General features: G+C 42.6%; 2 protein-coding genes across 3 annotated transcripts in view; both read right to left on the reverse strand.

Moving 5' to 3' along the window:
- Positions 1-3,129: 3,129 nt before the first annotated feature.
- LOC121875488 (tubulin polymerization-promoting protein homolog) lies at positions 3,130-4,455 on the reverse strand. Its single transcript, XM_042380053.1, has 3 exons — positions 4,352-4,455; positions 3,520-3,649; positions 3,130-3,312 (listed from the first exon to the last, which is right to left on the reverse strand). Exons 1-3 carry the CDS (start codon positions 4,453-4,455, stop codon positions 3,130-3,132), a joined length of 417 nt encoding a protein of 138 aa, XP_042235987.1.
- Positions 4,369-23,532, reverse strand: part of LOC121875486 — a 44,727-nt gene continuing 25,563 nt past the window's right edge. Inside the window, exons 3-4 of one of the 2 annotated variants that reach the window (XM_042380051.1) lie at positions 5,889-6,092; positions 4,369-4,532 (exon numbers count right to left, since the gene is read on the reverse strand). In XM_042380051.1, coding sequence (XP_042235985.1) covers positions 4,515-4,532; positions 5,889-6,092 — 222 coding nt within the window. In that variant the 3' untranslated portion in view covers positions 4,369-4,514. Of the gene's footprint in view, positions 4,533-5,888; positions 6,093-23,532 lie in introns of those variants that run through there. The other variant, XR_006090613.1, reaches the window with a different exon arrangement.

The following is a 23,532-nucleotide window of genomic DNA, read 5'->3' on the forward strand; positions in this document are numbered from 1 at the left end:
TGGTAGGTAATGTAGCGTAATTCGGCCTAGTTACCGTCTTGGTTGTGTGTGATGGTGGGTAGCTCAAGACCAGCCATCTCTACCGGCAATTTTTTAAGCCAACATTTCATTTTCTGACTAAAATTTACCGAACCTAACCTAAATAATAACTCTTAGGTGTGCTAAGTGTGTCCGAGAAAATGAGAATAAAATTGACGAGTGAGACTAAATCTTTTATTACACGTCTGTTTTTCAGCTACATTTATATATTTATGTAATTATAATTTGCAACATGGTTCTAAATGGAAAATATTACACAGATGAACAAAAGATTTAAGTGACAACAGCTAGCAGTGATGACCGAGTGCAAAAATATCATACATGATGGTTGTGTTGGCAATCACTGCAGCCAGCCTACACCTCTACCACACTCAACTACTGTAGCCTAGCAAGTAAAAATATGTTGACAATCTCTGCCCTGGGAGATGAGAAGTTTCTACTCTATAGCCAATACATATTAGAATGTGCAAATGCAATAAAAAGAGAAATGAGATCATATGTATATCACAATATTTGTGTTTTGTTATCCGTTGTAAACTAAGGCCCTTACACATTCACCAGACTATGGCAACAGGAGAACTGGGGATGATGCGGTGAAGCATGAGGCGGTGAACGTGGTAGTGGTGCAGAGTTTGTGAGCGAGGCTACTGCCCTGACCATCTCGATGGGGCTATTTGTGCAGTTACAGAAGTAAGTTAATTACAGTACAGTTAGTGTTGTGTTTCTCTCTGTTCACGCCCATCATTTTAAGCACGACCTTTTGTTTCAATATTGTTTTGGGAGATCTCGTTAGTGCATACAGTGTATAACGAAGGGTCAGTGAGATAGAGCCTACAGTATATAGTGATGTTAAGTCAACACATGTCTGTTTAACTCGTTAACTTACCCACAGAAGCGAGGAAAATAGCATTAGAATTTAGTAAGGCAAAGGTTTCACGGAGCAGCCTTAGCTAGGCGAGAGGAAGCCAGGATTAAATATTTCGCGGAGTACAGTGCTCTAGAGGCAAAATTCACAATCGGTCTCTTCATCATATCCAAATTCTCCTGTAAAATAAAATACAGTAAAGCATTTTATCAATATATAATAACAAACAAACTTTTATATAACAAAGGAATTAGTCCACTCCAGGAAACCGAACTGTCAACTCGATAAAAAGTACCGTATGGTCAGGAGGTGTTGTGGTTGGTAGGGTGAATTATATATGAACTCTACGAGGTAACAACTGACCCAGTGCCGTATTATGATAGTTAATGGCAAGTGTTGTTGTACTGGAGTTTGTGTGACTCTTGAGTAGGTAGTGAAGTAACGGGCAGTGAAGTGTATATTACATGCAAGTACAGTTTCACCTGTTTCTGTTATAGCTGCTACAGATTCTAAGGTTATTTGCACTGTTATCACTTGATGCTTAAAATGATTTCTTTTAACTGCGGGTTTGATTCTTTTCTAACATTATATAAGATGCGATACACAGAGTAAGTTTATACGTAACTAGACTTTAAATATATGATGACAACTTCATACTTTGCCAATTGTTGACCATAAACATTAAAGAGTGTCTTTGAAAATATTGAATGTTTACTTCAAATATCAATTCCTCTGGCCTGTAAGTACTACGCTGTTGCCGACAAAATTATTGGTGCAAATGGCTTTATGACCCACCAGATTTATCTTATTCCAATTTTTCGTGTTCTTGGTAAAACACAGCTTCAAAACTACATTACATTTACAGAATTGAAATATGCACACACCAAAGCTTGACGACTGACAGGAGAGAAAGTCAAAATTTCTGTCTCTTTCAGTTTTAAGCCGATTTTTTTTTATGCAGTGAGGAAACTTGTGCACATGATACGCTAAATAATGTACAATGATATTCGTAACAATGTGGGATTCTTCTTAACTCGCCTTATACTGCACGACCATATACTGTTTATGTGTATATGACAGCATTGAGGGTCTTTAAGTATACTATGGAATATAGCATATACTCTAAACTAATGCTTAAGAAAATCTTCATGGAAAAATTACGTGTAGGCACCTTGTAATGGCAAATATAGTATGAAATCCCACACAGTTACATGTAAGAACACACCATGTTAAACTGAAACCAAAGACAATTGCGGTCACTAGTCCACGCTTCCGAGACAGACATTGACAGATGGATCCTCGTATCCTGGCTGGGCGACCGAGAAGAAAGTCACAAAAAAAGTAATAGAAGAAAAAGTCACTTAATTTGGCGAGGTTAGGTTAGGTGACTTTTTCAATACTTTCCTGTGACTTTCGGCAGTTAACGAGGCTTTCACTCCGGCCCCAACTAGATATTGTTTCCTTTCTTTTAAGAGCCAAACATTATAGTAGTCAAGAATGGTTTTGTACCGTCACACCCTGATATAACACTGAACTACAGTATTTAAAGAAGCACTGCTGAATGTTGTCCTGGCGTCAACAAATGATACAGTGTTTGTCCTTCAACCACTCGTGCTGCCGCTCCTCACACGACACTAATGAACGTAACTTCAACCTTAAAAGATAAATTACCTGAAAACATTACTGGCTGAACCTTATTTGTTATTAAAAATTGTGACAAAAGAAACGTTCAGTATTATTACTCGTGCTAATTATAATACGTAAGGGGAACTTTTTGAACTATGGTGAAATTTGGTTTTTGAGTTCTGTTTACAAAGGTTATAAGGCTTATGGTAATTTTTAGAAATATGTATTTTACAGTGGCAAAAAATGCGTAATATGTGGCGATATATCAACTCAAAAAGTAATGCAAGTAAATTTGTAGAGAAATGTAGTCTACTGTATGTAAACAATGTGTCATACAGGTGGTTGAATTAATAAATATAAATTTTAATACGAGGTCAATTGGTTAAGTTAAACTGGGACCCCAAACCGTACATGGAAAGCAACTCAAAATTCCAACTGTTTCATTCATTAATGTTAAGGAGTTTCAAAAGAGCAATGTCTTTGTAGTTCGCGTACCATAATGACCAAAAAACAGTTTGTGGTGCGTAATAGATCCCGGCATCGGTGGGTCTTTTTCTATGGCTTCTCTCTCTTTAGTTTTTCGTTGTCTTGTGAATGTTTTAATGGCTCTTGTCGTAGGTGTTCTTATTCTTGTAGCCAGACACGTAACCGGAAGTATCAGCTGCATCCTTGCGGCCAGAGATTCCCTTCCCTCGGCCGGTGGCGTCGAAGCGTAGTTTGTGTGAGCCAGTAAACTTTTTGGTGTCAGTGAGACGGTCGACGGCACTGCTTCTCACCACACTCTGTTGACATTTGAAGATGGAGTCACAACTGCGTCTGGGACATTTTCATTATTATCGTCCATTTTTAAGTGATTAAATATTATAATGACACTTTGTTTATGAATATTATTTCATGACTTGATTGACTTAATTAACAATGAACTATTAAGACCATAAAACTAAAGACTGTCTCCTCTATGTTGCACTGAGCAGCTTGACTAAACATACCGTGGTGCCCGAGGTCCCTGGAGCTCCACAGTCTTTCAGCTTCGCCTTAATATCTTTCGAATCCAATTTTTTAGCTTTGGCGATCTCATCCAAGTACTTCTCAAAGTCGGTAAATGTTACCTTCTTTGACCTGAGGAACAAAACAACTATTAATAACACAAATAACACTTTATGTAAAAAAATGAGTTACCTGAATCGTTCACTCAATAAAACATTCACCGATAATATACAAAAGAGTTGAATGATCGGGGTAATACAATCCATTTACATCTTCAGGAGACATGTACAGTAAGTAGTTTAAGATCATAAAGTGAGAGGAATTCGTATTTTAATTTATTTCCCCGAATTATTTATTATTTTTCACTTCATTGTATTAATCCCTTCACTGCGGGGACGACACTTTCGATATCTCATTTAGTTAACGCTAGATAATTTTATTTAGTACACAAGATAAACTGTTGTGGTTTTCTCAATTTGTGTTGACGTGATTAATAGCAGCGTTATTAGATATAAACCAGTCATCCGTAAATAGATGCGAGTTCTTACCAAGTGTTCAAAGAAAACTGCAACATCAGCGTGTCTCTCTCGGGTATACTTACGTGTTTGGTTTATGAGTGACACTTGTAATTAGAGACTTGATTTGGATTCACTGATTATACTGCACCTTTCTCTACTCTATATTTTTTTTATCTCATTTTAATTTAATTCTCTCTTTCCTTACTTTGTCACTATCTCTTAATTTCTTTCATGTTATTAATCTTAATCTACCTATCTATGTATCTCCTTAAGTCTCTATCTCTCTCAGCATCTCCCCTTAGGTCTATTTACTCACTTAAATCTGTTGAAAGTAATAGCGGTGTCGGTGGTAGAGAGAGTCTTGCCGTCTATCACTCTCGCCTGTTTGAACCACTTATCCGCCTGAGACAGAGTGATCATCTTGCCGTCACTCTTCGTATCACCAAACTTACTGAAGTTACGGAACTGCTCACGTAGCGTTAGGCTCTTGGGGGTACCTGTTTAGAGAGTGTTTTAAGTCTTGGCTATGGGTATAACACGTGCATTTGTGAAAATAGTTAATTGTTTATACCTGTTGCTTGGGTGGTAAACGCATATCACTTAGTTTGGTTTACACTTGACAGATAGAGGGAGGTGGGGGGAGGATCATCTGCTATCAAGTGTTATTCCAATATTTCTGAATCTTTTTTTTAATATCTTCCTCCTCCTTTACTATTTCTTTATATATTATCATTGTCTGTCTTCCTCTCACTCCCTCGATCAATTGGTAACTGCCTAAACCCAACACACTTAGACATTTTTGTTTTTTAAGAGAACTTGGGTATCCTACGTCAACACACAGCCTACGTACTTGAAAATTTTGTCAGGGTATGGACATATTTTGTTTGTGTAATAATAATAATAATAATAATAATAATAATAATTCCTGTGACCTGTAATCTGCTAAAACCTTCTCGTGACCTGTAACCTGCTAAAACCTTCTTGTGACCTGTAACCTGCTAAAACCTTCTTGTGACCTGTAACCTGTTAAAACCTTCTTGTGATCTGTAACCTGCTAAAACCTATCGTGACCTGTAACCTGTTAAAACCTTCTTGTGATCTGTAACCTGCTAAAACCTTCTCGTGACCTGTAACCTGCTAAAACCATCTTGTGACCTGCTAAAAACCTTCTCGTTACCTGTAACCTGCTAATAATTCCCTGTGACCTGCCAAGACTTTGTAGTACCTGATAACTTTATAATATTGTGACCTGTAATCCGCTCTCTTAACACTTCCGTGACCTGTAGCAACCTACCTATCTTAATACTCCTCCGCCACCTGTAACAACCTGTCTCTTACTAATTAACCTGTTACACTTTATGTGACCTGTAAAAGCCCTGCATGACCTGTAATAATCCCCGTAAGACCTGAAATAACCTTCTTATGACCTATAATAACCCTACATGACCTGTAATAACCCTACATGACCTGAAATAACCCTACATGACCTTAAATAACCCTACATGTTCTGTAATAACCCTCGTATGACCTGTAATAACCCTCGTATGACCTGTAATAACCCTAAATGACCTGTAATAACCCTACATGACCTGTAATAACCCTACATGACCTGTAATAACCCTCGTATGACCTGTAACAACCCTACCTGACCTGTAATAACCCTACATGACCTTAACCCTCGTAAGACCTGCCATCAACCTACATGACCTGTAATAACCCTCGTATGACCTGTAATAACCCTCGTAAGACCTGTAATAACCCTACATGACCTGTAATAACCCTACATGACCTGTAATAACCCTACATGACCTGTAATAACCCTACCTGACCTGTAATAACCCTACATGACTCACCAGGTGCCTCGTCACCATTCTCCTGGACTTTGGTTCAGGTGTACTGGTGCCTGTCGATGCTCTGCTGTTTGACCTCTCCTCACACTCCTTCTTATCCTCTTTCTGCTCCGTTTCCTTCGCTTCCTTCGTCTCCTTTACGTCCTTCACCTCCTTTACTTCCTTCACCTCCTTTACTTCCTTCGCTCCGGCCTCTTGATCCGACATCTGAGAATAAAAATAAATTGTGGCTAATAATAAATACATTGAAGTGTGAAAGTCATGGTCAAATACACCTTACTCGCTCCTAACGTGTTCATTGTGGTATTATGGGACGCTGAGACAGTATTGGGGAGGAGGAAGAATAACTGGTGTCCTCAGCAGTCAGTCGTGGCGGGTCAAGGCTCTCTGAGAGGAGCACAAGGTCGATGGTGTGATCTAACTTCTGGGAAAATATTGTCGAGTTCCGGGAGGCTGGAGGGGGTTATACGCACGCTTCCTTAACCGCTCACCACCATACGTGCCAAAGTTACTTCTACCACTTATCCACATCTATATTCATTACGTGGATTATTAATTTTCTTATGTATAACTCACAGCAAGATATTTTTGTTTTAATCATTTTATGAATTTAATTATGAAATCTGGGAGTATGTGGGCACCTCAGCGAGCGTAATGGAAGTGACTCAGAGTGAAGTGTGAGTCAGCTACAGGTGGTCTCTAGCCCTGCCTTGTCTCATCACTCGCCCTCACCCGTTACGTCTCTAGCCCTGCCTTGTCTCATCACTCGCACTCACCGTTACGTGCCAATAGACTGCAGATTCCTTGTGATACCCCAGGCTCTTCATCAACACCACCATAATCGTAATAAAGTCAGTATATCGTAAGTTAGAATTTGTATACGAAGACAAATAATAAAGATGACAGTAACAATAATAAGTCATAATAGTTATATCAATAATATAATAATAGTAATAATGATAATAACAATAAAAGAAGAATTGAAAGAAATACAGTAATTATCCATGAAGATCTCAGTGAAGTGTTCGTGAGCATTGTGTTATCAAGTCTGTCTGTCCTTAACTAGTCACCCGGGAGACGTTGTTGAAGTCTCCGGTTATATTCATCCGGGTTTCATATACAGTACTTACACAACACTACTGACCTGCTTCTGTTATCACCATCACCACCATCACTACTCACCATCATCACTATCACCACCCTCGCCACCACCACCCCCTCACCTTCACACCAGGGGAGGGATCGTGGTAGGGTTCTGACTAATACATTATTCACGGTTTACCATAGTTTACCCTTCCCCTCCGTTCTCTATGACTCGCACAACTGCAACACAGACTAGCCTATTTTTACACTCTACTGTGACCCTCTGTTAATACGTATACAAATAAAAGTACAGTTGTATATGGGTTACTTAGATGAATATTAAGAGTTTTATTACAGTAAGGATGGAGGTATATTCTCTTTTAAAGGGTAAAGTTGCCTTGAAAATCACTGCGTATATATATTAGATCTTGCGATAAAACGGCATCAGTATCAACAAGGCGAGGTCTGTTAAGCGCTCTCATACGCCCCCTCCTCCTGCTTCTCCCTCCATCACCTCTCCCCTCCATTTCCCTCTCCCTCCATCCCCCTCTCCCCTCCATTCCCCTCTCCCCTCCATTCCCTCCCCTCCATCCTTCCCTCCATCCCCTCCCTCATCCTTCCCCTCCATTCCCTCCCCGTCCTCTCCTCCCTCCACCATCCCCTTCTCACCTCCCCTCCCACCATCCCCTTCCCCCCTCCCCCTCCCCTTTGTCACCAGGTGTTTTGATCTATATATTTTAGTAGTAGTTTAAATGATTCAGTTAGAAGCATTGTTGCTAAATCCCTTGAGTACGATGCCTTTCTCCAGAGTACTATGAGTCCAACCATTGAGTAAGACGATTTAACCCATGAGTACGGTGGTTTTTCCTGAGTACTGTGAATTCGCCCATTGAGTACTATGTCTTAAACCTTTCAATATGATGGCTAATCATCTTGAGTACAATAGCACTGTACTCATTAGGTTAAATCATCGTACTCAGTGGATTAAATGATAGTCGAATGATATTTGAAATAGATACAAGGAATTCCACGCCTTTTTAATAATATATTACCGTAGTCTTCAGTATACTGCATATGTGAGGTGAAGATGAAACTAGGTCACCATAATAGCGCATCACTCCATCCGGATTCTCAATGTTATGTTCGTGTAAGTGCGAGGTTGAATCCGGATTTATTTGATTTAATTTTATCATAAACTTCAACAGGTCGAATTGCCTCAGTTAATATGGATAATAATACACATTTACTTAAGTTATTAATGAAATCTTTTTTTTTCTCGAGTGTTACTTTGGTACATATGGTAACCACGTAATATTTGGGGTGAATTAAGCTAAAGGAAAAAATAATAATAATATAAATGAACTAAGTGTGTTGATGATATTTCAAGACCATAAGTTTAGCTGTTGTGTTTTAGCTGCTGTGTTTTAGCTTAAGTTAGGCTCACATCTTTTACCTCAGGGCCAGTTATCGTGGACTGAGGGTGTAGAGTGGGGAAGGCGATATGTGATCCTTGTATGGCAGCGACTGTGGTTACCTGCCTCTGAGTCTTGGGTTTTTTTATGTAACGGAAGGATAGAAGACAGAGATAGAGAGGGAGAGAGAGAGAGAGAGAGAGAGAGGTTCCAAGGAGGATTATTTTGAGACACTATTTAATAATCGTCTCCCTTCTTCCCTCTTATTTATCTTCCCTCCCTCTCTTTATCTCTCTCCCTTCCTCTCTCTCTTTCTCTCTCTCTCTGTCTGAATATATCTCTCTCTCTCTCTCTCTCTCTCTCTCTCTCTCTCTCTCTCTCTCTCTCCAACATGGTATAATCACCAGTTGTTAGACTGTCGCCTCGTTACACACCGCTCTTGTTCCGTGTTTATCCCCGTGTGAGGTAATTGGTCTACCTTAGACCCAGAATAACCTAACACACGGGTCACAAAAGGTCGACTCCTCCCTTTCCTCCATTAGACTCCTCCCTTTCCTCCATTAGACTCCTCCCTTTCCTCCATTAGACTCCTCCCTTTCCTCCATTAGACTCCTCCCTTTCCTCCATTAGACTCCTCCTTTTCCTCCATTAGACTCCTCCCTTTCCTCCATTAGACTCCTCCCTTTCCTCCATTAGACTCCTCCCTTTCCTCCATTAGACTCCTCCCTTTCCTCCATTAGACTCAACTGACTCACTTAAGCTCTGATCCAAAGGTAAATTCTCAAAGGTTAGTTGATTAATTTTTCCCACTTAATTGTACAGGTGAGAATATGTTTACCTGAGTTACTTTAAGGTTGGGTTACTGTAGGTTAGGTTAGGTTAGGTTGAGTTAAGTGGGGCGAAGCATCACTAACTACCTCATGGTTAGTGTTGTTGTTAGTAGTTAAGGATGAGTGGATGGTGAGACTCCTGCCGTGGAGGGAGGCACAGCAGGTCTCATTAGGTCATCGACTTGACTGCCTTCCTCACGCACCTAATGCCTAATTGACCTTAATAATGGCTAAAAACTTTCCACACCGCCCCCCTCCCCGTTGATGACCCCCGGGCTGACATCTCCCGGAGGTCACCCCCACTCGCCCTTATCGAACGAGGATCGACCATTATGCCAGGTGTTATTTTTTAGATGTTAACATGAAGGTGTAAAATATTATTGTGTGTGTGTGTGTGTGTGTGTGTGCGTGCGATGCGTGCGTGTGTGTGTGTGTGTGTGTGTGTGTGTGTGTGTGTGTGTGATGCATATAATTATTACACCTCAGAATACTTTAACAGTGAGAAGAACACCAAATAGGTTCGTGTAAAACTAACATCATACTGTATGTATTACGGTGGAGGAGAGTATCATGTTGGAAGAGTACGACGAACAGAGCTGGTAGAGACTTCATTTGTAAGGTACTTTTGGCCAAATTAATCGTAATAATCATGATAATAAGAGTACCAATAATAATAATAATAATAATAATATGATTTAGCTCTCCCATTCGTGGTACCTTTCCAACATTATACAATTTCGGTGATGGAAGTGCATGTTATCAGTTGGACTACGACGTATTGTTGACATAACACGATAAAGAATGCAGAAGAAAAACTGTAATCAAATAAGTTTTGTACTTCAGATAACCTGGAGAGAGAGAGAGAGAGAGAGAGAGAGAGAGAGAGAGAGAGAGAGAGAGAGAGAGAGAGACGAGCGAGTGAACAAAAAAGTCATTTCAAGTTTTCCAATTTGAAAGACCGTTCCTATGGATGGGTTAACATCTACAGTACATCTGAATCTACTAATCTATCTACTTAACTACAGTACATGATAAAAGAGATAATATATACAGTAGAGAGTTAATTAACATTAGGCTGGTGCACAGAAGCGAGAGTCGGCCAGGCACAGTACAAATTGCGTTGCTTGTACTGACGGTGGGAAGTACAGTAAAGCCAAGAGCAGTAACTTACTTGGTAGGCCTTACAGATATACCTAGCCCTCTGTGGAAAATTAAAAGAGGTATAGTGTCATATATCATAGAGGAAATTATGAATAGGTTATATGTATAATTGTATATGTATAGCGGAAATCTTGAATAGGTTATATGTATAATTAAGTGATTCTTAGCCTTACTACACGTTCATTTATCATCAATATGTCACTTGTTTTTGTAAGCAATGTATATACAGTAGATAATGTATATATTTTAGTACTAGCTATGAATGTTGATTTTGTATTTTAATTAACATCAGACGGGGAAAAAATAATTGAGAATGGACAAAAAATGATATAGATAATTAAGTAATTATGCTTTAAAACGTGATTGACGGTTATTGAGTTTTGTGTTTACTTTATGTTTTAAAGTAAAGAGAGGCAGTGTAGTGTTTCTGTTCTTTATGGTTTGAAAGAGAGAGAGAGGGAGAGAGGGAGAGAGAGGAAGGGAAGGGAAGGGAGAGGTAAAATAAACAAGCTTTCACTTCACACGACGGTTCTGTTTATACCTGTCTGTCTGTCTGTCTGTCTGTCTGTCTGTCTGTCTGTCTGTCTGTCTGTCTGTCGTGTGATCATAAATTCCTCCACCACGTTCATTTATTGGTAGTTTGTAGTGTCAATTAGTTCAGGTAGGTGAGTGGGGGAGGTAAGTGAGAGGAATACAGCACAGGTGACCTTGATAGGGTTGTTAGCTGGGCAGGTAATCTTCCTCACATTGTTATTGTACTAAATATTCTTTCCCTTGTGATAAGAATATTCAAGGTGTGTTTTGTTCATGTGTACGGACATAAACACACACACACACACACACACACACACACACGAGTCCTTTCTGTGTGGTAGAGACTCAGTGTGGCCTTGACTGTGGTTGCTTGTTGGCACAGTAAACAACCACTACTGCCTACTTCCTCTCACAGCAGCACGGGAGGCAGTCTATCCTCAGCCGCCGTGGTGGGGATAGATGTCTAGCCCTGGCTCCTCTGTTTCGATCCAAGTCGTTCGTATAGCTTCACCTTCAAATCCGGATTCAGGTGGATTTTGTCTTTTAGTTACGGCCATGGCGGTATTGAGAGAGAGAGAGAGAGAGAGAGAGAGAGAGAGAGAGAGAGAGAGTTGTGTGTGGGTACCTTGTGAGTGGTGCTTCTTACACACACACTATGCATGACGTAGTCCCAAATGCATGGAGCCGTGACTAACACACCTACAGACCGTCGTTTCATCATTCCCACCTCCCTCACCACACCACCACCCCCACCACACCACTTTTCCTTCCTCACCACACCACTTTTCCTTCCTCACCACACCACTTTTCCTTCCTCACCACACCACTTTTCTCCACCACCACTACCCCTCCACACCCCCCCTCTCCCTCCCTGGCCCGAGGTAGTCATCTCACTTAACACACTTTTCCTTTTGCTGGTAAAGATTAGAAATAAAATAATCGCTCTCGTAAACTTTTATTTTCTTTATACGTTTCTATTCCTCCTCAGAGCTCCCCTGTGGCCTGGTAACACTCCTCAGAGCTCCCCTGTGGCCTGGTAACACTCCTCAGAGCTCCCCTGTGGCCTGGTAACATAACGGGGTCGATCTTTTGCTGTTATGTGTTGGTCCTTTATTTATGTCACACACAATACAGACATTACAACTGCTTCCGACTCCATTACTTTAGTTTTATCCTCTTCGCCACTGATCGGCTCGTTAGTCGCTTGGACGGTCGGTCACGTCTCTGTCACGCACTGTTGGCAAATACTGGGCATGCACCGGCTCCTGAATGTACCTGAACCCGCTCCAGTGTTGGTCAAGTCTTCTCTTGAAAGAGCTCACACTCGGTGCCGTCACAACACTCTCTGGTAGATTGTTCCAAGAGTTCACAATTCTTATTCCGAAAAGGTTTGCCCTCACAGTTTGCTGGACTGTGGTTTCTTCAACCTTGAGCTGTGACCCCTTGTGGGGCGAGCGTCCGCCAGCTACAGGTAGAGGCACTCGACTGAGTACTAACCTCTGAGATGTTTATTAACTTCAGTTAGGCCGTCCCTTGCCTGTCTATAGTATAAGCTGGGCAGTTGCAGGCGTTCTAATCTCTCTGGGTAACCGAGGTGACGTAGTGTAGGCAAGTCTGGTGGCCCTCCTTTACTCATTTTACTACTACTATTACTTCACTACTACTATTACTTTACTACTACTATTACTCTACTACTACTATTATCACCAGGTATTACACAAAGAACCTCACACCTCCCTCCCACCAAAAGGTAATTCTAATCTTGTATAAAATAATTAAAACAACACATTGAGTCACATGTCCGCTACACAGGTCAGGTGTCATGTGTTACAACAGAGGCCGGGCCGGGGTAAGCTCCGTGGAGGTATCGTCTGACACGTTCACTGCTGGCTCTGACTCACGTTCACTGCTGGCTCTGACTCACGTTCACTGCTGGCTCTGACTCACGTTCACTGCTGGCTCTGACTCACGTTCACTGCTGGCTCTGACTCACGTTCACTGCTGGCTCTGACTCAAGTTCACTGTTTATACTGTTATGTCACATATTACACACACAGTACGGTTTAATAATGAGGTTTATTTAGTTTTAATTACGTCTAGTGCATTTGGCCATTGTTTTGAACTCTTAACTCAAAGTACGTGAAGACAGATGGCTATATTGTACCTTGTTATATGTTGACGTTTAAATCTAGTCCAGGTAATATTATTTAGTGTGTATGTCTGTCTATCTCTGTCTGTCTGTCTATCTCTGTCTGTCTGTCTATCTCTCTGTCTGTCTGTCTATCTCTCTGTCTGGATCACACCGTTACAATGTGTCCTGTGTTCTTCCCACCATTTACCACTCCCTAGTCCTCAGTCGGTGTCTTGAAGGGCCAGGTGTGTTACTTGATACCCGAGAAGACCCGCAATCGACCACACACACACACACACACACACACACGTGACCACTACACACGCACACACACACACACACACACACACACGTGACCACTACACACGCACACACACACACACACACACACACACACACACACACACCACCTCGTCTCGCTACCTATATTCTGCACTCAACAGCATGACACACATATATATTTATTCAATAAAATCGTCATACATAAATTCAGCTCGTATGTAAACAAAAGTAAACACTGAATTGATAAACATCGTAAACAAAATTAAACCACACCCAAACAAGCTACTGGTGTATTTATGACTTGACTTTAAGTGGAAGAGTTTGGACGTAAATATAATACATTCTTGGGTGGGTTTTTTTTTTTCTACTGAGATTAAAAGATTAAACATAGTCATGACAGGTCCCCGTACTCCACCACTTGTGAGGATAATGAATGGGGAATATCTTATACTGTTGCCTCTTCTTGTTACCATCTCAGGCTGTATCCCTGTATACTAGGTGAGGAGTAAACAGCCTTAACCCTTTGAGTATGGAGATTTATCCCTTTGAGTGTTGACTTAACCCTTTGAGTGATGACTTAACCCTTTGAGTGATGACTTAACCCTTTGTGTGTGGTTTAAGGAACTGGATTGTTAAGGAACTGTAGCTGTAAGGAACTGTAGTGTTAAGGAACTGTAGCTTTAGGAACTGGATTGTTAAGGAACTGTAGCTGTAAGGAACTGTAGTGTTAAGGAACTGTAGCTTTAAGGAGCTGTAGTGTTAAAATACTCCTCTACAAGCATCTAACGTCTGTGTATACAAATCGCTACCTGTAGATGTTCACTGATTCTGAAGAAAAAACTATATTGAACTTTTATTCATTAACTTGTATCTATCTGTCTGTTTGTGAGTTAATGAATGACATAAGCTGACGTGTGTGAGGAGCTAAGGGAAGCTAACTAGGTCCTTGTTTAAACAGTAATGAAAATGACAGAACACAGATAATGATAGAGTGAATTATGTGAGACGATAAGACGAGATAACACGATAAGGGGTTGGTACACACACACACACACACACACACACACACACACACACAGGTTAGGTTAGGTTACATTACCCTAGGTTGGGAAGGCAGTCCAGTGAATCGGCTGCCTTGAAAAATATACTTATGTTACCAAGTACAACAAAACTTATAATCAGACCGAAAATAATGCTTAAAATAGTTGAAGGAAGGAGTTGGCAACACTGATGATGGGAGGGGGAAGGGAGGGAGAGGAGGGAAGGGAAGGGAAGGGGGAGAAGAGAAGGGAGGGAAGGGGGTGGAAACAGGTCACTAGAGGTCAGGACAGCACAAGGAGGAGAGGGGGAATGACCTGAATAATAGAAGCCCGAGTGTTTGAAGGTCACGACATGAACGTCTAAATCACTGTTATTTACCTCTCTCTCTCTCTCTCTCTCTCTCTCTCTCTCTCTCTCTCTCTCTCTCAGAAGCCTTGACCTATTCATTGACCTTTTGACCTCCCCTAAATCGATAGGTTTATGTTTATCTCCTCCTCCCCCTCCTCTTCCTTCCCCTCCCCTCCTTCCACCCCTTTCCCTTCTCCCCTTCTCCCCTCCCTCCTCCTTCCCCTAGCACCTCCCTGGTGTAGGCTTGAGCATGAAGAAGAATATTTGTCATTTAGAGGAGAAAACGATAACTGACAGAGATACAGACGCGTTGACGGGTATTAAGACGTATTGACGGGTATTAAGACGTATTGACGGGTATTAAGACGTATTGACGGGTATTAAGGCGTATTGACGGGTATTAAGACGTATTGACGGGTATTAAGACGTATTGACGGGTATTAAGACGTATTGACGGGTATTAAGACGTATTGACGGGTATTAAGACGTATTGACGGGTATTAAGACGTATTGACGGGCATTAAGACGTATTGATGGACATTAAGACGTGTTGACGGGCATTAAGACGTATTGACGGGCATTAAGACGTATTGACGGGTATTAAGACGTATTGACGGGTATTAAGACGTATTGACGGGTATTAAGACGTATTGACGGGCATTAAGACGTATTGACGGGTATTAAGACGTATTGACGGGTATTAAGACGTATTGACGGGCATTAAGACGTATTGACGGGCATTAAGACGTATTGACGGGTATTAAGACGTATTGACGGGTATTAAGACGTATTGACGGGTATTAAGACGTATTGACGGGTATTAAGACGTATTGACGGGCATTAAGACGTATTGACGGGCATTCAGTGAGTGTTGTGTGACAGTGTTGAGAGAGAGCCCGGGGTTAGTGACCTCTGCCATACGTAACTGGAGCGTAATGTCTTCTTCACATTAAATAATTTATAACTCCTAAGGAACGCCAGGTAATAATGGTGCTGAAGATAATTAATTAATGTCAGAGGATGATCTTGATTACGAAGAGTAGGTTGTATAAGTACTAGAAAACTAAACAATAATATACAGGAAGAAATATATGTAACTGTAACTGCGGGTAAAAATTATATTATTGTCGGCCAAAAACTAAAATAAGATTGTTTTAACTTCACTGGTTTAATATTTTTGTATATATATATTTTTTAACTCCAATAGTCAATATAGAAATGTCAGATGTTGTGGTGAGGGAAGAGAAAACAGGAAAGTTTGGACAGTTGTTAACGAGTGTATCGGTGACATATCATAAGAAATTAAGGAAAACTATCACAAAATTACTACATTGAGACATTCTTAAATATTAAACCTTGAAAATAAGTTTAATAAAATATTTGATAAATAAATATACATATAAATGGTGTTTATAATTATTAGATAAAAAAAATAATGGTTGGGAAGGTAACCTGAAAGAATGAGTCAAATTATGAAGTGATAGATGGAAGTTGAATTGAAGACAAGTATACGGAATTATGCCTGAGTATGTCTCCTTAATCTAACCTAATCTTAAGAAATTGGTATCATTTCATACATAGTTTGGAAGGTCAATATTGTCAGAAATTCCGACTAAAACAGAGTGATAAACATGCAGACAACACGATAAAGTTAACAGTAGGGTGTGCGTAGCCTAGCCAAAGATGTGCGTAGCCTAGCCAAGGATGTGCGTAGCCTAGCCAAGGATGTGCGTAGCCTAGCCAAAGATGTGCGTAGCCTAGCCAAAGATGTGCGTAGCCTAGCCAAAGATGTGCGTAGCCTCGCCAAGGATGTGCGTAGCCTAGCCAAGGATGTGCGTAACCTAGCCTGTATTAAATGGTTCCTGTAACTCATGAATATTGAAATTTATTTTCATTACAGTAATGAATTAATTTCTACAGATAACACATTGAGTAAGTCTCGCGTCTGTTTCACACATTCCTGGACTGTCATGCACCTTGTAGCCGTCAACCTGAATATCACTGTACAAATTGGACGGTATTATGGTCGTCTCCCCACACCGTCGCGTGTGACTCAAAAATGCTAATGGCACGGATTGGCACGTGTCAGTGAGGGAATAACAAGCTTCGACCCATTCCACAGCTGGCTTCTTGACCTGTCTCAGTATTTTGCTCGTCCACGGCTCTACGCCTTACGCTTGGGTCAAAGCTTCTTTTGCTCTCCCCGTGACAAAGTTCCAATACAAGGTTTTGCGGGCCAGTGTTGATGTTTGATAGTTCAAGATTATTACGTTATATTTTGTAATAGATTCTGGAAAAGTTTACAGTCATGGAGAATTCTAAGAAGTATTATATATTAACGGTCAGCAGAAAAGTTCCCGAGGTAGTGTATCATTACGTATATTTAAAGTTGCAACTGAGGAGATATATTATTGTCATCATCATCATCATCATCATTATTTATTATTATTATTATTATTATTATTATTATTAGGGGTATTACGACGGCCATTCCCATAAATCCTCTCAGAGTCAATTATGAAGTCACTTGCTGGCACCATTGGAAGTGATTTAAAAATGGCCGACACAGCATGAGTGAGGGACGGGTAGGGGTGTGAGTGAGGGACGGGTAGGGGTGTGAGTGAGGGACGGGTAGGGGTGTGAGTGAGGGACGGGTAGGGGTGTGAGTGAGGGACGGGTAGGGGTGTGGAGGAGGGACGGGTAGGGGTGGAGTGAGGACAGGGTGGGGGTGTGGGTGAGGGACGGGTGGGGTGTGAGGAGGGACAGGTAGGGGTGGAGTGAGGGACGGGTAGGGGTGTGGTGAGGACGGGTAGGGGTGGGTGGGACGGTAGGGGTGTGAGTGAGGGACGGGTAGGGGTGTGAGTGAGGGACGGGTAGGGGTGTGAGTGAGGGACGGGTAGGGGTGTGAGTGAGGGACGGGTAGGGGTGTGAGTGAGGGACGGGTAAGGGTGTGAGTGAGGGACGGGTAGGGGTGTGAGTGAGGGACGGGTAGGGGTGTACTGTTATGGCGCCGAGTAGAGTATTGATCGTTTACAGTGGCCCCCAGGTGCCCGTAATCCTTAGAATGATGACCACTAATACAGGGTGTGTTGGCCCTGCTGACCTGCCACCACACACCCTACCACACACCCTACCACCACAGACCCTACCACCACCACCACCACCACAGACCCTACCACCACCACCATCAATCTGTATAAACGACTTGGGGTCATAAAGCGGGATGGTCTACGGTGAAGTGTGGTCAGAAACGGGTGTGGCTCGGGTGTAGATGTGGTCAAGGGAAACAGTGTGACCTATAAGCAAGGTGTATAGCCAAAACTGATACAGGACATAGGTACTTGGGGTCATTTTGGTGTCAACATATTTAGTGTTCGATGATTTATTTGCTTTCGTCATATAGTAATTGGTGTTTACGTTTGTAGTTATGTCTTTAACTCGTAACAACACCATCTGCTGGGTAAGATGATCTCTATCTAGTATATTTTATTAAGTTATTGTTCTTTGTATGATAACAATAGTAACCGTCTCTTGTTAGCTGTTGTTGACATATCCTTTACATTACTCCAGTACTCTTACACGTACAGCCAGGGAGTGGAGTTATACCTTGTGTGTGTGTAATCTACTTGATGGTTCACGCGATCTGTGGCCTTGTACTCTCCCCTCCTCTTCATTAGTGACCCTTCCTTCTTTCCTTTCTTTTCTTTCCTTCTTTCTTCCTTTCCTTTTTAAATTTCTTTCCTTACGATATTTAATTCCAGTGTTTCTTCCATCCCCCAAATCCTCTCTTCTCTCCTTTCTATCTGTTTTTCCTCCTTCTCTTCCTTATTACTTGGGTAATACGTAATAAACTGACCTTAAACCTAAAAAAACAAAACGCTAAACGATCTTTGACAGAAGGAAAAATTTACCCCCAGACCTGGACCCCCTGTACCTTGGTAATACAGTCCTCAAACACGAACAAAATACTAAATTCCTCGGAGTTATTGTTGATGAGAAACTTAACTGGAGAAACCACATACAAGCCATTCACAGTAAAGTCAATAAACAGTGCGGTATCATGTATCACACTCGACAGTCACTTACTCGCAGCAATGAAAGAAATCTATAATGATCTTGTTTACCAACACCTGATACACTGTCACACACTATGGGGGGCCTCTGGCTCTTCAAAAACACAACCCCTGATTATTGCACAGAAGAGAGTTGTGCAGATAACGACCTAATTGAAAAAAACCAGATCACACAAACGAACAATTTGCTTAATTGAAAATCTTAAAATTCGATGATATTAACACCTACTGCTGTGAACTATTTTTTGACAAATCTGTCAATCACTTGATGCCAATAATTATTTCCGGTTCTGGAATAATCAGTGATACAACTTAAGGCACCCAGAGCTACTAAGACCACCCCCCATGCGCTCCTCTCAGTCCCAGACCTCCATAAAATATCACGGTGTGAAGGTGTGGAACAACTTACCCCCACCCATCCCAGCAAAGACTACTTCCTTTAAATCATCTCTTAAAAATTATCTATTATCTAAGTATTAATATTTTTTGTAATACCTTCTTTATATCCCTACTTTTATTGTGCCACCAAAACTGTTATATCATAAATTATCTGTAGATAGAGAGAAATTACCATTGTAATAAATATATTTGCCAACGAGACATAATACTGACAGCTGAGTCCTCTTGTTCCACCTTAACACAACCCGTGTTGTACTGCTTCCCTCCATTATCATATATCAACTTCCTTGAGATAAATGTACAGGTGCAGCTCAGGCTCTCAACTGGCTCAGTCATGTTAATATTGTTATTATTATCGGTGTTCTTCTGGCTAAAGAAACTGTTTCAATATCTCCCACTTTCTCTTCTCTTTCCCCTATTTCTTATTACTGCTTTATCCTATCCTTCCTTCCGTTGCAATATCTTCCTTCCTTCACTCTCCTCCTTATTAGTGACCTTCCTCCATCAGTATGCCGCCCTTCCTTCCTTACCACCAGAGGGTTAATATGCGATCGTCCAAATAATTGACGTCAGATAATGGTGGGAGGGCGAGGCTACACACGACCTGGACACGCCCACTTCGCCAACCCACCTGGACACGCCCACCTCACTCACCCACCTGGACAAGCCCACCTGACTCATCCACTTGGACACACCCACCTCACCCATCCCTCAAAGGGGTTAAACCATCATCCTCAAAGGGTTAAACCATCATCCTCAAAGGGTTAAACCATCGTCCTCAAAGGGTTAAACCATCGTCCTCAAAGGGGTTAAACCATCATCCTCAAAGGGTTAAACCATCGTCCTCAAAGGGTTAAAATATCGTCCTCAAAGGGTTAAACCATCGTCTCAAAGGGTTAAACCATCGTCCTCAAAGGGTTAAATCATCATCCTCAAAGGGTTAAACCATCGTCCTCAAAGGGTTAAACCATCATCCTCAAAGGGTTAAACCATCGTCCTCAAAGGTTAAACCATCGTCCTCAAAGGGTTAAACCATCGTCCTCAAAGGGTTAAACCATCGTCCTCAAAGGGTTAAACCATCGTCCTCAAAGGGTTAAACCATCGTCCTCAAAGGGGTTAAACCATCGTCCTCAAAGGGGTTAAACCATCATCCTCAAAGGGTTAAACCATCGTCCTCAAAGGGTTAAAGAATTTCGTGTGTAAGATGAAGACTTGGTTAAGATGATTAGTCTGATTACTCACGAATATACAAGTTGTTGCTTGGTTAGGTTAGGTTAGGTTAGGTTAGGTTACAACAAGCAGAAACACGGCGGTAACGTGCGTGATGGATTACAAGATACCGTATAAAGGCGAGCTGAGTGTTGCAGGTGGCGCCATTATCAACATGCGGTAGGCCCAGTAAACACGAGTCTTTTTCCCCCCGAGTATTATAAACAAGACTAATGTTTATAATTGGTGTTAATATTATCTGTAAACAAGATTGTCAGATGTATAAGAAATAAACTAATTCATATAGACTAATAAGTAATTATAAACATTTTGAACTTCAGATGTGACATTAACTATAGTGTCCCTAGGTGTAAGGGTCAGTATGCTCACCTCGCAAGCGAATGGACCCTGGTTCGATTCCCGGGCAGGGTGAAACTATGGATAAGTTTCTTTACGCCATTTGCCTCTGTCTACCCAGCAGTAATTGGGGACCTGGATGTTAATCATGTTCCGGGGTAATGGTTAGCCAGTGCAGTTGGTGAGTTGTCCGGTCTTCTCGGACTATTCCTTGACACTGGGTCATGCAGCTCGTTAACTTAGGGTGTGGTTGTTGTGTTGGCGACAGCTTCTACACCTTAAACACTGGGTCATGCAGCTCGTTAACTTAGGGTGTGGTTGTGTTGGCGACAGCTTGTACACCTTAAACACTGGGTCATGCAGCTCGTTAACTCAGGGTGTGGTTGTTGTGTTGGCGACAGCTTGTACACCTTAAACACTGGGTCATGCAGCTCTGTTAACTCAGGGTGTGGTTGTTGTGTTGGCGACAGCTTGTACACCTTAAACATTGGGTCATGCAGCTCGTTAACTCAGGGTGTGGTTGTTGTGTTGGCGACAGCTTCTACACCTTAAACACTGGGTCATGCAGCTCGTTAACTCAGGGTGTGCTGTGTTGGCGACAGCTTCTACACCTTAAACACTGGGTCATGCAGCTCGTTAACTCAGGGTGTTGTTGTGTTGGCAACAGCTTTACACCTTAAACACTGGGTCATGCAGCTCGTTAACTCAGGGTGTGGTTGTTGTGTTGGCGACAGCTTCTACACCTAAACACTGGGTCATGCAGCTCGTTAACTCAGGGTGTGGTTGTTGTGTTGGCGACAGCTTCTACACCTTAAACACTGGGTCATGCAGCTCGTTAACTCAAGGTGTGGTTGTTGTGTTTGCGACAGCTTGTACACCTTAAACACTGGGTCATACAGCTCGTTAACTCAGGGTGTGGTTGTTGTGTTGGCAACAGCTTCTACACCTTAAACAAATTCACGCCTAGGAGGCCTTTGTGCCGGCCATCCTCGTTACATTAGGGGCAACCATTATTATTATGTGTACCTGGTCATGTATATTAGACGCCGTAGTAGCTAAACGATAAGAAAACGTACATAAACTCTTTACCCGAGACAGATATATCCTGAAGGTGGAGGAATCGCTGTATCTCTTCCCCACACCCTCCCTCCCGCCCGCCCCTAGGAACCTTATCAGGCAGTAGCGTGTGGACCACCATCAGCTGCCAGGCCTCGGGAGTCACGTCTCTCTCTCTCTCTCTCTCTCTCTCTCTCTCTCTCTCTCTCAGACACTTAAACAACAACAGCAGCAGCATTAATAACAACAATAACAGCATTAACAACAACACAAAACAACTAACAATAGCAGCATTAACAACACAACAACAACAACAACAACACAGGCAGAGACCCGCCCAGTCATCCCACCCCTCGAGCTTGTTTACACATGACGTCATCGATGGTTTTATCTTCCTCTCTCAAAGAAACCCGAGGTGAGGGCTGGGTGAGAGGGGGCTGGGTGGGAGAGGGGGGCAGGAGAGGGGGGCTGGGAGAGGGGGCCAGGAGAGGGGCTGGTGAGGGGGGCTGGTGAGGGGGGGCTGGTGGAGAGGGGGCCAAGAGAGGGCTGGTGAGAGGGGGTTGGGTGAGAGGGGCTGGTGAGAGGGGGAAGCCAGAGAGGGGGCTGGGTGAGGAGGGGGCTGGTGAGAGGGGCTGGTGGGAGAGGGGGCTGGCAGGAGAGGGGGCTGGGTGAGAGGGGGCTGGTGGAGAGGGGGCTGGTGAGAGGGGGCAGAGAGGGCCAGAGAGGGGGCTGGTGAGAGGGGGGCTGGTGGGAGAGGGGACCAGCAGAGAGGGGGCTGGTGGGAGAGTGGGGCCAGGAGAGGGGTCAGGAGAGGGGGGGCTGGTGAGAGGGGGGGGCCAGTGAGAGGGGCCAGTGAGAGGGGCTGGTGAGAGGGGCTGGTGAGGGGCCAAGGAGAGGGGGCTGGGGAGAGGGGGCTGGTGGAGAGGGGGCCAGAGAGGGGGCCAGGAGAGGGGGCTGGTGAGAGGACTGGTGAGAGGACTGGTGAGAGGGGCTGGTGAGAGGAAATCCAATAAATAATAGTGAGTAAATGAAACGCTGATAAATATTGATGAATGAAGAGTGACGGTGTTGGTGATTGTTGGAGGTGCTGAGGGGAGGTGTTGGTGATTGTTGGAGGTGCTGAGGGGAGGTAAGGTGATTGTTGTTGGAGGTGCTGAGGGGAGGTGTTGGTGATTGTTGGAGGTGGAGGGGTGGGTGTGTCGGGTGGTGGAGGGTGGGTGGTTTAGGGTGTATGTAGGTGGTACTTCTGGGTGAGGCGCGAAGGACGGGAATAAGCTGCATCATGTAACACGTGTTGGCTGAGGACCTGGGAAATCTCCTGGAAGGCTGTGAGAGGCGCCATACACACACACACACACACACACACACACACACACACACACACACACACACACACACACACACACACACACACACACCTTTAATTAATGTTTTTATTAAGTAAATAATATAATGTCACTCCTAGTTAAAGACCCTTGCTCAGTTCTGTAAAATAATTATCAGCTGGAGAATTAATATAATAAGTCCAGCGAGGTGTGACTACATACGCTGTAATAACACTGTACGTGGACAACATTGTTAAACTTAACACGAGAGAGGTGCACAAGGAAGGTGTTTATACCTGAACCACAACACAGACAGGCAAAGCTTACAGTGGTGTGTGTATATACACGGCTGTGCGTGACAAACATGATGGAGAGTTTGACCAAAAATGGATGCTAGACAGACTGA

Source organism: Homarus americanus, unplaced genomic scaffold (assembly GCF_018991925.1).
Source record: "Homarus americanus isolate GMGI-L3 unplaced genomic scaffold, GMGI_Hamer_2.0 scaffold33026, whole genome shotgun sequence".
Lineage (NCBI taxonomy): Eukaryota > Metazoa > Arthropoda > Malacostraca > Decapoda > Nephropidae > Homarus > Homarus americanus.